General features: G+C 45.4%; 1 protein-coding gene and 1 long non-coding RNA gene across 3 annotated transcripts in view; one reads left to right on the forward strand and one right to left on the reverse strand.

The window, feature by feature from the left end:
• Window positions 1-15,113, forward strand: part of LOC145716353 (uncharacterized) — a 438,007-nt gene that overhangs the window by 25,540 nt on the left and 397,354 nt on the right. The window lies entirely within an intron of this gene.
• Window positions 2,059-5,676, reverse strand: LOC145716348 (baculoviral IAP repeat-containing protein 2-like). 2 transcript variants are annotated; one of them, XM_081799589.1, is made up of 3 exons: window positions 5,338-5,676; window positions 2,285-4,376; window positions 2,059-2,192 (listed from the first exon to the last, which is right to left on the reverse strand). In XM_081799589.1, the coding sequence occupies exons 2-3, from the start codon at window positions 3,180-3,182 to the stop codon at window positions 2,089-2,091; spliced, it is 1,002 nt and encodes a 333-aa protein (XP_081655715.1). In that variant the 5' UTR covers window positions 3,183-4,376; window positions 5,338-5,676; the 3' UTR covers window positions 2,059-2,088. The 2 variants fall into 2 exon arrangements, with proteins under 2 accessions (XP_081655715.1, XP_081655716.1); XM_081799590.1 differs by lacking the exon at window positions 5,338-5,676 and adding an exon at window positions 4,563-5,116.

Below are 15,113 nucleotides of genomic sequence, written 5' to 3' on the forward strand. Positions count from 1 at the left end.
TGAGGAGGGCACGTTCTGCATGGAGCACTGGGTGTTGTGCACGAACAATGAATCATGGAACACTTCATCTAGAACTAATGATGTAATGTATGGGGATTAACAGAAGAATAAAAAAAAAAAGAGAGAGAAAAAAAAAAAAATTTGCTGTTTTCCGAAGTGTTTACACAAAGCACCCTAAGCCTTTTTCCTTTAACCATCTAAAACAAAACACAAATTATGGAAATAAACCAAGATTTTGTTTTGTTTTATTAGGGACAAAATGCAGTAATTCAAACACTGGAACTGGAAAGCTATTTTTGTCTTTTAAATACTGTTATTAGTAAATTTCAAATTTCATGTACACAATCCCATAGAGCCAAGCATAATCAAGTCATTTAAAATTCTGACAAAATACACTTTTTCCTAAATAATTTAAACAAAATATGTCACTTTCGAGTTAGAAAGTCAAATTTTACCTTGTTATATTATGAATATTAAAGATAAAATTTTTAAATACAACTTTTAACAATGTACTGATCCATAATAAAATACTTCAAGTTTATCTTTATATAAAAAATGACAATAGGACGTTTTAATTTCGTGAAGGGGTTCAAGAGATTCCTCATCATTATGAAAGGCACTCACAGGTCAAACACTGTCCTGTACGATCCCACTAATGGGAGGTACCTAGTCAGACTGAGAGAGACAGAAAGGAGAACCGCGGCTGCAGGGACTGGGGGGCCGGGGGCAGGGATGGGGAGTTCGTGTGATGAGTACAAGCTTGGGAAGATGAGAAAGTCTGGTGGTAATGACGGAGGAACAATGTGAACGTACTTAATGCCACAGAACTATGGACTTAAAAATGGTTAAAATGGTAAATTTCATTATGTATATTTTACCACAACTTAAAAAAAAATCTAGTCCAACGCCCTCATTATACAGATAAGGACAGAGTTTCAAAAGGGTCACACCACTTGTCCAAGTTCACACAGCTCCTCAAAAATGAATTAATTTCTAATTCTACTTCCACGTACAATACGGCCTCTCAATTCTTTGTGGGTTACAGTAGAAAACAGGACATACTGCTAGAGACTGACTAAGATATCACAAGATCTTATCACAAGATAAACTGTACAAAAAAAAATTTACAATTATAACGAGACTTAATCAGCTTTCATTATATGATTTTTGTATCTGCCTTTTTCTAGAACATTTTATGTCCCTTCTTATTCTCCTTTTCTCTTTTTTCCAACATATGTTCTTTCATGCTATTCTACACATCTTTGTAATCCTTAAGATTTCTTTAAAGCAAAAATAGGAACCCTACAGATAAAACATATGGCCATAATTATAAATGAGTCCTCAAGAATAAGTTAAATTAGGGGTGCCTGGGTGGTTCAGTCAGTTAGGCACATGACTGCTGATCAGGTCATGATCTCAGAGTCCTGGGATCAAGCCTAAGATCAAGCCCAGCATCAAATTTGCTTGTCTCCTCCCCTCCTCCTAAGCCCCCCCCACCGCTAGCATTCTCACTGTCTCAAATAAATAAATCTTTAAAAAAAAATAGTAGCAAGTTAAATTATATCCTGAAGGGGCGCCTGGGTAGCTCAGTTGGTTGGGCGACTGCCTTCAGCTCAGGTCATGATCCTGGAGTCCCGGGATCGAGTCCCGCGTCGGGCTCCCTGCTCAGCGGGAAGCCTGCTTCTCCCTCTGACCCTCCCCCCTCTCATGTGCTCTCTCTCTCTCTCATTCTCTCTCTCTCAAATAAATAAATAAATAAACCTTTAAAAAAAAAATTATATCCTGAATACATGACTTACAAAAGTGAACATTCTAGAACATTTTTATCAAAATAATTAATGTTAAAATTCGGTGTATTTTAAGTTTTTAAGTAATCTCTACACCCACTGTGCGGTTCAATGGTCCCCAGACCAAGAGTCACATACTCCTCCGACTGAGCCAGGCAGATACCCCAGATCTGGTGTTTTAAAAGACCAATTCCCCAACACCGTAAAAGCAGCTTTGCTATACTGAAATGTAAACGTAAATCCTACAAGCACACCTACTTCTTGTAAGCACAGTTTTGTGTAGAAATACCTTTCACAACAATTACCTTGGAAACCACTTGGCGTGCTCCACCCACGGGTCATCTCCAGATTCCCAACACCTTAAGCCACCATCACAACAAAAGCATTTGACATCATCATTGCGACCTAAAGAAAACAAGACTGAACTTAAACACACATCCTAATACGTAAAACAAAGTGAACTTGATAAAACATACAACCACACATCAGTGTCTTACCCACGTAATAGAAACCAGCACTTGCAAGCTGCTCAGGCCGAACTGGTACACTAGACGGCCAGTACATAAATGTTCTCAGTCGAGCTGCATGTGTCTGCATGCTCATATTTGAAATGCTAAACCTCAGCGTCTCCAGAGAATTTTCCAAAAATGGGCAGTTGGGAAAATGTCTGCGGTGTTCTGACATCGCATCATCCTTCGGTTCCCAGTTACTCAGGGTCCCACCACAGGCAAAGCAGGCTACCTTGTCTCCAGGTCCTATATAATAAAAGCCGGCTCTTGCCAGGTCCGATGGTGACAAAAAAGTTAACGGCCACATATGGTAAGTAAGAAATCTGGCTTCTTCAGTACTCATTGCATAACTGTAGGGATTAGTCCTCAATGGGGAGAAGTCTTCGACTGCTCTAGGATTAACAGGGTTTGGTGCAAGGCTGGAATGAGAACCACTGAATGAGCCACCATGTTCCAAAGTGGGAGATAACGAATATGTAAAAGTGTTTCTCGTTGGAGAAGTATTCTTAAAGGTGGAATCCCGGCTAGTAAGAGTAACCAGACTGTGAATAAAACTACAGCTAGGATAGAGCTGTTTATGCTTTTCAATAGGATTGTCTCCAGGTTTCCAGTTGTCCAGCATCAGGCCACAACAGAAGCATTTGACCTTGTCATTCACACCAGTGTAGTAAAAACCAGCACGGGCCAGACTCCTCTCTGAGATGGGGACGCCGGGGGGGAACGTTGAGTATGTAGACATTCTATAGAGTTCACATGAAAAGTCGTATTTTATTTTTTGTTTGTTGCCAACTGTCTGATTTGATAAGATCGTGCTATCTTCCATGGTACTCTTAATTCTCTGACATGAAGAACCTGGGACAAGTCTTTGGGAAGTAGTTTTGTGCATGAGTGATTTTACTTTTTAATGGCTAAAAACCTTCACCTGAAATCTCTATCTTCACACGAAATTAGTTTTTTACCACATAAAAGAATCAAACGATAGGCTTCTACTTATGTAAAATTCACTACACCTTCTTTATGGGATTTATGCTGAGTTTACACTCAGGTGGGACGAATATCTGTCCTAAATTACCAAGATACCATCTAGTACTGTTTCGGATTATATTAACTCTTATGTAACTCAAGGGCTAATTGCTCATTATTTGGTGTAATACTAACATAAAGGCCTGAAAGAAATTGGCACACTTATTGAAATATGTTAAAACTGCTTGATTTTTCAAGGAGGTTGATATTTCCAAAATTCTAAATAATTATAGGGTACCTAAATTATGCCTTCAATATGCTTTTAGTTACAAGCTACAAAGCCTGTTTATCAAGCCAATTACTGATTATGCTACAAGTGGGGAAAACTATATGCAGGTTTCTTTCAAGCCCTTTAACACAGTATTTTTAAAAATCTTGTTTTATTCTAGCAAACAAGAATTAAAGTCTTCATAGGGTCATATTATCTAAAGGCTAGTTTCACACAGGTTATCACCCCAGTATTTACTTAAATGGGTTGTACTAGCTTCAGAAACAACTTGCTGACCCTACACTTGTTTTAGTGTGTATGATGTCAGATTTTGCTTCAAGCTAACTGCTACCTCTTCCACCTGTTAAATATTGTCTGTATTTGTTTCCGTTTCCTGCAGCATCATGATTTGTCTTTCTTCCCCATTCTGCATACCAATTATATTTGATTAACTGAAGGTATTTTCTCCAAACTATTTAACCATAAAATTTCCACAACAGGAACTTTAACACTGCATTTAAAAATTAAATAGCCTATCTTTAAAAATCATGTATCTAAATCATTTTGTACAGATAAATCAACTTATCAAGATACAGCTTATCCTTCCTAGTGTTATCTATGAATAATATTTTATGGACAGAATTGTTTATGCACAATATACCATTAACCCTACTAGCCTTCTTTCTGAAAACCCTTGATATTTTAAAACTATAATTCATACACAAAATTACACTCCACAAAATTCAAGCTATATCCCTTTATAAAGTTTCTGGTTCTCCAAAATGGGATTTATTACTGCCGGAGAAAGAAACGAGGGGGAAAAAAAGTAGACTCTTCAAGGCTGTTAATCTGAAAAGGAAAAAAAAAAAAAGCTCTTTCAGAAAACTGTATTTTAATGGTAAAGAGAACTTACAGACTTTTCAATGTATTCAGTACAGTCTAAAAATGATTTACTTTAGATAACACACCTTAAGTCCAGAAATTTGTCACCAAAATCTTCTAACTGGAAAAGCAATTAAAATAAACGCAACATACCCCCAGCAGCACTAGGTGTCCTTTTAAAACACGTCCAACTCTGAAGACAGACGGACACGTCCACACAGGCAGCTACTTCGCTCCTGGTCTCCCCTCCCCTGGCGACAGCATCTAGCAGCCTAAGGAAAGCCCCTCGGCCGGCCGCGCGCCGGACGCAAAGGCAGCCAGCGCTGCAACGCACAGCCTGCGCCCCAGGGGCACCCGGCAGGCAGGCACCCGGCAGGCACGCCGCGTTTCAACGTCAAGTCCGTCCAGGACCAGGCAAAATGACCAGGAGGGAAACGCACCACGAGCTCACCGACAGAAAGCCTAGACCGTGCGGGGAAGCCAGCGCGCACACCTAACCGCACGACCGGCTGAGCAGCACCCGCCTCGGCGACGGGACCCGGGCGGTGGGCACTCCGCGCTCCGAGCACACGGCAGCCCGGCGGGGCCGGCCGGCGAGAAAGCGCTCCCCCCGGCCCCCTCCCCGCGCCGGGACCCGGCTGCACGCCCTGGGGGGACGCCGCGAGAGCTCCGTGCGGTCCGGTCCCCGCGCCGGGGCAGGCCCCCACACAGCTCGGCCCTGAGACCCGCTGTCGCCCGCGAGCCCCGGGGCGAGGGCTCCCCACCGACAAAGTAGCGTCCGCGAGCGGGGAGAGCCCGCAGCCCGCCGCGCCCCTGGCCCCTGGCTGAGGGGCCGCGGCCTCCTTCCGTCCCCCGCCGCCCGCCCGGCGCCCTCGACCCACCCGCCCGCCCGCGCCCCGACCCGCGCCCGCAAGGGGGCCGCACTCACCGCGGGGCCGGCGCAGCACACGCGGAAGCGGCGCGACGGCCGGCGGCCTCCCGTGAGCCCGGACGGCGGCGACCCCCGGAGATGCGGCCGGCCGGCGCAGCTCCGGCGTCCCGAGGCCCCGCCCAGGCGGGCACGCGCTGACGCACGATGACGTCAGCGCCGCGCCGGGGCACCGAGAGTCTGCGTCAGAGAGCGGCCGGACGAGCCTTCTTCGGCGGGCGGGACCGTGCCGGCGCCGGCGCCGGCGCGGCGCTGTCTTTCTCCCTCCGCGCCGCACATCCTCCTGAGGCGCCGTGGCACGCCCCGAGCCGCGGGGTCGGGCGGTCGGGAAGCCGGCGGAAGCGCCGCGCCCCGCCCCGCGGAATTCCTCCGCGGCGGTGCCGGCGCCTGCGCGTGTGTCTGCGCCTGCGCCTGGGCGCGTGCGCGTGTGTCTGCGCCTGCGCGCGGGGACGGCGGCGGCCTGCGCGCGCTGTGGCTCCGGCCCGGAGGCGGCCGGGAGAGCGGCGGGGCGTTAATTAAAGGTTGATTACAGTTTGGACTTCGTAATCTCTTGAGAGTCACGGCCACTCTGTCATCACTCCGTGTGTGTCTTGTCTGTAATCTGTCGGTTTCCGTCCCGGGGGCAGGGGCAGTAGCGGCGGGCCCCGGGCGTGAGCGCGGCCGGCGGTTCCTTGCGGACGCGGTGCGGGGCGCGCTGCGGGGCGCGCTGCGGGGCGGGAGCCGCGGTTTCCCGGCGCGGGGACCCTGGGCCGCGACGCGCCCCGCGTGAATGGAATCGGATGCTGTCCTGGCGGGGGAACTCCGGGGGCGCAGCCGCTTCAAAGACTCGCACACCGCCCGCCACTGGGGGAGGCAGCCCGGGGAATTCCGGGGCCCGCGCCCCGCCCGCCCCCCGTCGCAGAGCCGGGCCGGCCGGCGGCGTCCGCGACGGGCCCCGGTGCGAAACACGCCCACGGAGGCTCGGGCGCTTCCACGCTCGCCCGGCCTTCAGCCCGGGCCCCGCGTCTTGGGAGCCGCGGAGACACGGCCGGCTGCTCGCTCTGCAGCCGAGGCGATTGCTCTCGGTTCTTGTCCCGGCCGGACGATCCGATAACGAAGAGACGGGAAATTCCACATTCTAGAAACTCGGAGCCTTAAATGCGTTTTCCCCAAGAAAGCATGTAAGAACATTCAGGTAGAATAAATACTACTTTTTAACTTTTAATCTTGTATAAGCTTGTGGTTTAGTGTTAATTTATTCAGTTACCCATTTACTCGATTTCTCTTCTTCATACATGCTGTGCAGTCACTGGTGGTTTTTAAAAATAGGCCGAATATTTCTGCTGAGGTTGCCATTCTCATACTTTTCACATTTATGTAGAAAAAATACAGGATCCAAGACAATTTTTTTTTTTAAATATTTTATTTATTTATTTGACAGAGAAAGACACAGCGAGAGAGGGAACACAAGCAGGGGGAGTGGGAGAGGGAGAAGCAGACTCCCCGCCGAGCAGGGAGCCCGACGCGGGGCTCGATCCCGGGACTCCAGGATCGTGACCTGAGCCGAAGGCAGTCGCTTAACCGACTGAGCCACCCAGGCGCCCGGATCCAAGACAATTTTGAGGAAGAAGAATACGATTGAAGGGACTTGTCCACCAGATACCAACTTACATAATGAAGCCACAGTAACTAAAACAGTACATTGTATCACAGACGGACGGATAAAGCAACAAGATTAAGAGCCCAGAAAAAAAGACACACTTACATATTATGTATACGAACTTGATATGCCATTGGCGTTACATGTTAGAAAAGAATTAACTGGTCAGTAAGTAGTGCTAAACAAACAGTTATTCCAAAGGAAAATAAAATTAGACTGTGACCTATTAAAAAACTATTTAAAGAAATTCGTCGATAAAAGCCCTGAAAGTGAGCAGCTATCATTATGAATCCTATTTCGCGCATCTCTTGTGATTACTGGTGCCGCAGGCTACAAAACATAATTTTTCCTCTACCCTTCTGGGCTCTTGGCTGAGACACCCCTGTAGTAAAAAGATTAATGGGAGGAAAACAAACCCAAGTTTAGTAACATGGATGCCTCATGTACACTATGGGAGAGATCAGAACACTAACTCCGCGAAACGGCCCAAGCCATCGCCTTAAACTCCATCTCCAGCTAAAGACAAAAGACGTTGGGGGTGGGGAGTCAGTTATGGGAAGTTACCAGAAAAGCACAGTAAACAAGGGTAAAGCTGCTATACAATGTAAGTCCTTGCCTTCTCCACTGATACGAATGTCTAGAGGTTTGGTCATCCCCTTCTTCCTGGTACAGCCAAGAAGACACTTTTACAAATGGGGATTTCCCTTATATACAGAAACATCTCTTACAAAAAGGCAACTTCTACTCGGTTTTCAGAGTTTATCCTGTGTCTGCTGTGTCTTAAAAATAACCAATTCAAGGGCGCCTGGGTGGCTCAGTTGGTTAAGCGACTGCCTTCGGCTCAGGTCATGATCCTGGAGTTGGGGGATTGAGTCCCGCATCGGGCTCCCTGCTCAGCTGGGAGCGTGCTTCTCCCTCTGCCCTTCACCCCACTTGTGCTCTCTCTCTCTCTCTCTCAAATAAATAGATAAAACCTTTTAAAAAAATAACCAGCTCAACATAATTCTTATGTCAAAGAGACATATTTCAGGGTGAGCAAAAGTCTACTCTTCAGTCCTCAGGGGTTATCTTAGGCCAATAGAGCATATTCACATTGGCTTCTGCGTCCTTTTGACATGGCCCTAGTAGTCTTTGCTTGCCAGGCTGGTTTTGTACATGGCTTATCTCATACCTGTAATAAGCATTTACTCAAAGTGCCCTGATTCATTTAGTGGGATATGGTATTTAAAGACCATAAATCTGAATGTTTGTGGTGCTGATTCTTCTTGAATTGTAATGTTTTTATAACCCGTTTCATGAAGAGCGCTGGGTAATATGGTCTTGTTTTGAGTTTTTCTTTAATTTGTTTTCATAATAAAATGCACCATGAACCTCACCTTGAATTCCAACTCAGGAATTCAAGGTTTTATTTAACCTCATTGATCATATATCCCTCTCTTCCTTCACACTGAAAAATCTCCATTCTACTCCCTTCCTGCTGCATTGGTAATAATTTCAACATTGTTTTTATGGTTCATTTTTTTTTTCATTTTTAATTTGCTGTTAATCATGTATTTATCCATATATCCCTTTTTCTTAGATAAAGAGTAGCATGCTTTTTTCCTCCTTTTTTCACTTAATAGTAAATTCTGGAGATCACTCAATACGGTCATAGAGTCATTTCTGCCCAATACTCCAATGTGTAAAAGTACTATAATATATTCAGCTAGTATCATAATGTATTCAAATACTCCTTACTAATGAACATCTGGGTGGTTTCCAATCTTTTGCTATTACACATAGCACTGCAATGAATAATCATGGACATACATCTTATTTTAAGATATATTCCCAGAAGTTGGACTATTAGGTCAAATGGTAAATTCATATGTCATTTTGCCAGCTATAGCCAAATACCCCTCGCCCTCCGTAGGAGTGTTAGTGTTTTGCAATCCAGCAAGCAGTGTAGGTGGGTTCCTTTTTTCTACACAGCTTCACCAGGGGAGTATGCTGTCAGACTTTCAGTTTTTTGCCAGTCTGTTAGATAAATAGTATTTCAGTGTAGTTCTACTTTTATTGCTCTATTATGAATGAGATTGAACATCTTTTCATATGTATCAATTGCATATGTAATATTTTATGTTTAAAAATTAAGTATACAAGAAGGTCAGGATTGACTCTGTGGTATTGCTAAAGAAAAAAATATTCTGACACTTGCTGAAATGTCAACAGGGAAGGAAGACTTTATTCGGGACAGTTGCAAAAATGCATTGCAACAGGGTGACGGAGCAGGCTGGCCTCTGGATACAGCAAAGGAGCTGAGGACCAATAGCCAACCAGCAGAATGAGGGGTTCAGTGAGCACAAAATCACTTAGCGGAGTCATCGAGGGCAGGGGGATTCTTGCTGAAGCAGGCCAAGGGCTCATGGTCAACTAAGGGGGATAAGGAATGTGGTCAGATATCAAGGGTGGGGACATTCTCACTAAGCAGCCTTAGCAGGACTCTTGCTAAGACAGGGGAAGGCAGGCAGAAGATGGGGCCCCAGGGCCTAGACAGGATGGAGAACACACTGACTTAAATCTGTAAAACAAACCTCCCCCAAGTTTACTGAGCTTTTCCTGCTAACCTCCCCAGAACTGGCCTCCCTGCACCTTTTTCTTTTGTCTTTAGCTGTGGCTCAGGGCCCGTCAGGAGTTAACTCATCTCTCCATGTAAGGGTAAACAACACGCTAAACTTGTCTCGTTTGCTCTTGTTAAACTCTCGGTCAAGAACTCAGAAGGGTAGAGGGAAAACTATTTTTTCTCGCATACGTCAGTCCGTACTGTAGGGAAGGTGCCCCAGCTGGGGTCCTGTAAGCCGGGACAAAGATACAGTAACAAGAGAAAAACAGAAGTTTATTAAAATGTGCATCACACATGTACAGAAGAGAGCCCTCCGTGATGACTAATCCGCAGAGGCCGTTAGAATTTGGGATTAAATCCCAACAAAGGAAATGAGGTTTGGGGATTCTGGGTGAGAGAGGAAAGGCAGAGGAAAATGGCCAGAGAAATATGGTAAACAGGAGTTCTTTAGGAACGCATGTTTTGTAGATTGAAGTCCATGCCTTCTGCATTGTTACGAGTTGAGTTCTCCTCTTCCTGATACTTCAGGGAGAGACATCTCTACAAATAGAAATTTACTTTGTAAATATAAATTTCCTTTTGGGAAAGAAAAACTTGCGCCCTGTTTTTAGAGCTTTTCCTGCCTGTGATGGTTCTCTATGGCCTTCAGCTCGAAATAATCCACCTACCAAAGAGACACATTTTGGGATGGCACATTTCTGGTACCGCTGAGTACACAGAAGAAATGCATACTTTCCTGAATTCTTGAAGTAGTTCATTAAAAGGAGTAAACAGAACCCTGAACATTAACAACCAGGACATCTGGGCCCTATCACGGCTCCTTCCTCCAACTTTTGGTTACTTACAAGCATTCTGAGCATTATCTTTCCATCCATTTTTTAAAAATCATTTTATATTTCTGTCTTAAGACTTTGTTTTGATATAAAAGCTTTTCATTAGGGTTTTGGAACTACAACGAATCTGAAAACCCGCCTGATTTAATGAGCTCATTTTACACATGAGGACTTGACCAAGATGCCTGCAGAAGAGATTTCTAGAGCTATCTTGTGGAGAAACTGAATGTTCATGACAGTTTTAAAATTGTGTTGTCTGTATCAAAGTCAAATTTTCTAAATTTCGGAAATATTTAAAAACTTAATAAGTAAACTTTAATCCTTTAATATGAATTAAAATCTCAGCAGCTCTCATTTCAAAAGTCAATGTGTTAAAAGTTGGGATGATAAGGGTGTTCTATTTTTGGGTTAAAGGGGGGCCCCGTATATTGGCCTCATACCGTTCGTTTACTTCTTCACAGGAGGCTGGGACATTCGCTCAAAAGCTTGCCTGTGCCAAGTTTTGGTCTTAGACATCTAATTGCTTTAAATACATGCCCAGTAACCACATTTTGAGCCACTTAGAGCCTGGGTGCCGTGCGTACACAGCGTCCGCTGGCTGAGGACACACCCGTGGGCTATGAAAGCCCCCACGCTCGGCCGTCCTCGCTCCCGGCCAGACGCCCCGCCCAGCGGCCCGGCCGCATCGCCCAGACGTGCGAGCGTCCTCTCGGGCCCTCTCGCCCGGGAGTTCCCTGGCGCCCATCCCCTCCGGCGGGGGTCCCACAGCGCGGCTTCTGGAAGGGCTCCTGCTGTGGGGGGCGCCTCGAACACCACGAAAACCACGCTCAAGTTGGTGAGGCTGCCACCTGCGGCCGATCAGCCCCCACGTCCTCCTTGAACTTAGCACAGAAGGAATCACAATCCTAAGGAAAAGCCAGCCACGTGTGGGCAAATACGAGGCAAAGGGGACCTTGCTCTTTCTGTATTTCCTGACACAGGAGGCAAAGATAAAAGATTTCTAGGATCCAAAACGCTGATGCAGGTGCAGGGAAGGCTGTATCAGACAGCAATCATGTGAGGGGCTCTGGACGGCTGCGTCCATAGAATTACTGGAAAACCTTGAAAATGTGCAATAAATAAAACTTTGCAGGACTTGGAGAGCTGAGTTCTCCCCATGCCCAAGGTAAACAAGATTACATAAATACTGAAACCATGGATGTTTTAAAAGATGAGGGCTTAAAATCATTCTAATCTTTGCAATATATGCTGCGTGTCACAATGTATTAACTTTAGGCTTAATCTCTGCTGCTTTTCCTTGAGTTCTATTGATGTGGGGAACAAAGGCAGAAGGAAATGTAGATAAAATGAAATGTCCCTGGGCGCCTGGGTGGCTCAGTTGGTTAAGCGACTGCCTTCGGCTCAGGTCATGATCCTGGAGCCCCGGGATCGAGTCCCGCATCGGGCTCCCTGCTCGGCAGGGGGTCTGCTTCTCCCTCTGCCCTCTTCCCTCTCGTGCTCTCTGTCTCTCATTCTCTCTCTCTCAAATAAATAATAAATAAAATCTTTAAAAAAAAAAATGAAATGTCCCGGATAACGTGCAGCCCACTGACAAATACTTGAGGCAGGCAAAGTATGACCTTCCTCCTGGAACTCCCAATCGTAATGTTAATGCCTCGCTAGAGGGAAAAACAACCTTAGTTTGACAAGAGCGAGGCCTCTGGTATCCTGAGAGTCTTCTCTAGCATTTGAAAATCCTTTTGGATCTTCCCTTACGTTTACTTCCCCCGACTCCAAAGTATATAATAAGTTGCTGCTCACAATCTCCTTGCTGCCCGCAGGTCCTGTCCCCAGGCTTTAATAAAACCACCTTTTTGCACCAAAGATGTCTCAAGAATTCTTTCTTGGCTGTCGGCTCCGGACCTCACCAACATTCCAAAACTACACCAATATGGTCTTGGGCAAATTATTTAACTCATTTAAGGAATATTTATAGAATATATACTGTGGACATAAATTCTAAAACTGTCCTTGCCCACGAGCTTATAGGCTAGCAGAAGAGACCAATAAAGTCATCATAAAGTCAAGCACAGGCACAATAAGGGAACACGAGAAAAATTTAATGCAGGAGGGGGGTGTGGATGGTGGCAGAGTAGCTTCCTAGAGAGAATAATATTTTATAGTGCATATTACCTTTGTATACACTCTGATGGGTCTCTAATGTCTCAAAGTGATACAATTAAGAGCAGTTGTATTTATCTAGACCAGGGCCATCCAATAGAAATGTAATGTCATTTCTGTAAGTAATTTTAAATTTCTAGTAACCATTTTGGGTAAAAAGAAACAAGTGAAATTATTTTTAATATTGATACAAGCCAACGTATCTGAAATATTATTTCAATATGCAATCAATGTAACTTGAGATATTTTACATTCCTCTGTATTAGGTCTTTGACATTTATTGTATATTTTATAGTTACCATACATCTCAATTCAGAGGAAGGTACATTTTAAGTGCTCAGTAGCTTGGCTAGGGACTACCTTATCAGACCACACAAATCTATTTTCCACCAGAATTCCCAATATTTTCAAGTATGAAGACCTCTCAAAATATTTTGAGGTTAACCACATTATAGTTTGACACTTTTTAAAGATTTATTTACTTTAGAGAAAGAGAGCATGGGAGGAGGGACAGAGGGAGAGGGAGAGAGAGAATGTCCAGCAGACTCCACGCTGAGCCCAGAGCCTGACATGGGGCTCGATCCCAGGACCCTAAGATCCAGAACTGAGCCAAAATCAAGAGTCAGATGCTTAACTGAGTCACCCAGGTGCTCCTACTATAGTTCGACACTTTTAATACCCACTGACTGATAAATCACTGAAAAAGTTCTTATGAATACATTGAACAATGCTTTTCCATGTATTTCTTTTGCATACGAGTGTCTACTGTTAAGAAACAAAATTCAGCCAAGTAAATTTGAAGATGTAATTGGCTTCATTAAAGGGTTCATGAAATGGGGGCGCCTGGGTGGCTCAGATGGTTAAGCGTCTGCCTTCGGCTCAGGTCATGATCCCAGGGTCCTGGGATCGAGTCCCGCATCGGGCTCCCTGCTCCTTGGGAGCCTGCTTCTCCCTCTGCTTCTCTCTCTCTCTGTCTCTCATGAATAAATAAATAAAATCTTAAAAAAAAAAAAAGGGTTCATGAAATGGGCAGCATCCCTTCTAGCACAGGGAGGGGAGATCCAAGGGGCTGTACTAAATGAAAGGTTTTATAGGAAGGAGGACGGGCAAGAAAGTTATTAGCAAAAGAAAAGGACTGTTCCGGTAGGGGGATGCTGGGGGTCTTATGCAGATAACCTCATCTTCCTTTAGGGGGTGGAGGGGGCCCACGTGGCTAGCTCAGTGGTGCTGGAGGGCAGATTCCTGACTGGCTCATTAAAACTAGTTCCTGGGGGGCTGAAACTGCAGTTTGATTAGGTATTATGCCCCGGTGTGGTTTTCTTTCTAACACTACGTTTATTTGGAAAATGGTACAATAGGGTACTGTAGTATATTGCACCATATTATGATATACTATGACGTAATATGCTCGAGCTACTTGGAATAGGACAAAATATATTGATTGCTATTTTCAGGCGTGACCTAAGTTCTGTCGTCAGCACAAACCGACCAGATGACCCCTGTATGAGGGCTCCTCTCGGAGGTGACTCTGATGTCCTGCCTGCAGAATGACCACCGAACTAAAGGGTTCCGAAGGTCTCCCAGGTTCTCCTCCTGCCTCACTCACCAGCTGGGAGACCACAGGCGATACACTTAGCCTCTCTTAAGCTCAGTTTCTGTGTCTTTACAAAAGAGCAGTGGGGTGCTGGGGGGCTCAGTCAGTTGAACGACCGACTCTTGGATTCAGCTCAGGTTGTGATCTCAGGGTGGTGAGACTGAGTCGCACGTCCAGCTCCACGATCAGCAGGGAGTCCGCTTGGACATTCTCTCTCTCTCTACCCTCCCCCAACTCAGGCGCTTGCACTCTCTCTCAAATAAATAAATCTTAAAAAAAAGAGCGGTATCTACTCAATAACATTTGTGGAGCATTCCAAACACCTTAAGTGCATTAACTCATTAAATCCTTAGTACAATTCCTTGAGATGCTTTATATCACCCGCATTCCACACAGATGTACAGAGAGGTACAGAGATGCTAAATAATTAGCCCGAAGTCACTCAAGGTGACTCAGCAGTGATTTGAACCAAAGCCTGCAGGGCCAATCCCTGTGATATAGTGCCTTTCCTAAACTGCAGTACATAAGCGATGTGTATGGATACCCAGGACACGCAAGTTCCGTAAAAGTCTGTTTATCACCACTGTTATTATCAGGATTCTAATGCCTGGGTTGGGGCCTTTTGAAAAGGCTCTTTCCAAGTTGAAGTGCCTGCCTCATCGTTCAGAACATAGTTCTACATCCCACCCCGCACATGAATCGTTTTTTAATTGGGTTGAGCTTTCCTCTCTAAAAATTCCTTTTGATCACTAAAGGAGGGCAGTATTTGGCCCCTGATTCGGAATCTGGGTTCTGATTACCAAGAGTGGTAATTCAGGAGGAAGAAAGCCTCTCACACCCCACCCCCACTCACAGTCAGGTGCTCAGGAAGGGCCTGCTCTCTGTCAGGCTCTGTGCTAGATGCTGGTCCCACGCTGGAGAAAAAACACATGGTTCTGAGCACCTGGG

Source organism: Leptonychotes weddellii, chromosome 11 (genome assembly GCF_054177405.1).
Source record: "Leptonychotes weddellii isolate Sample4059 chromosome 11, ASM5417740v2, whole genome shotgun sequence".
Classification (NCBI taxonomy): Eukaryota; Metazoa; Chordata; class Mammalia; order Carnivora; family Phocidae; genus Leptonychotes; species Leptonychotes weddellii.

Coding starts and splice junctions, on each gene's coding strand:
- LOC145716348 (XM_081799589.1), bottom strand. CDS start 3,182: ATGCACAAAACTACTTCCCAAAGACTTGTCCCAGGTTCTTCATGTCAG. Junction 2,193..2,284: donor TGCTGGTTTCTATTACGTGG/GTAAGACACTGA, acceptor TGTTTTCTTTAG/GTCGCAATGATGATGTCAAA.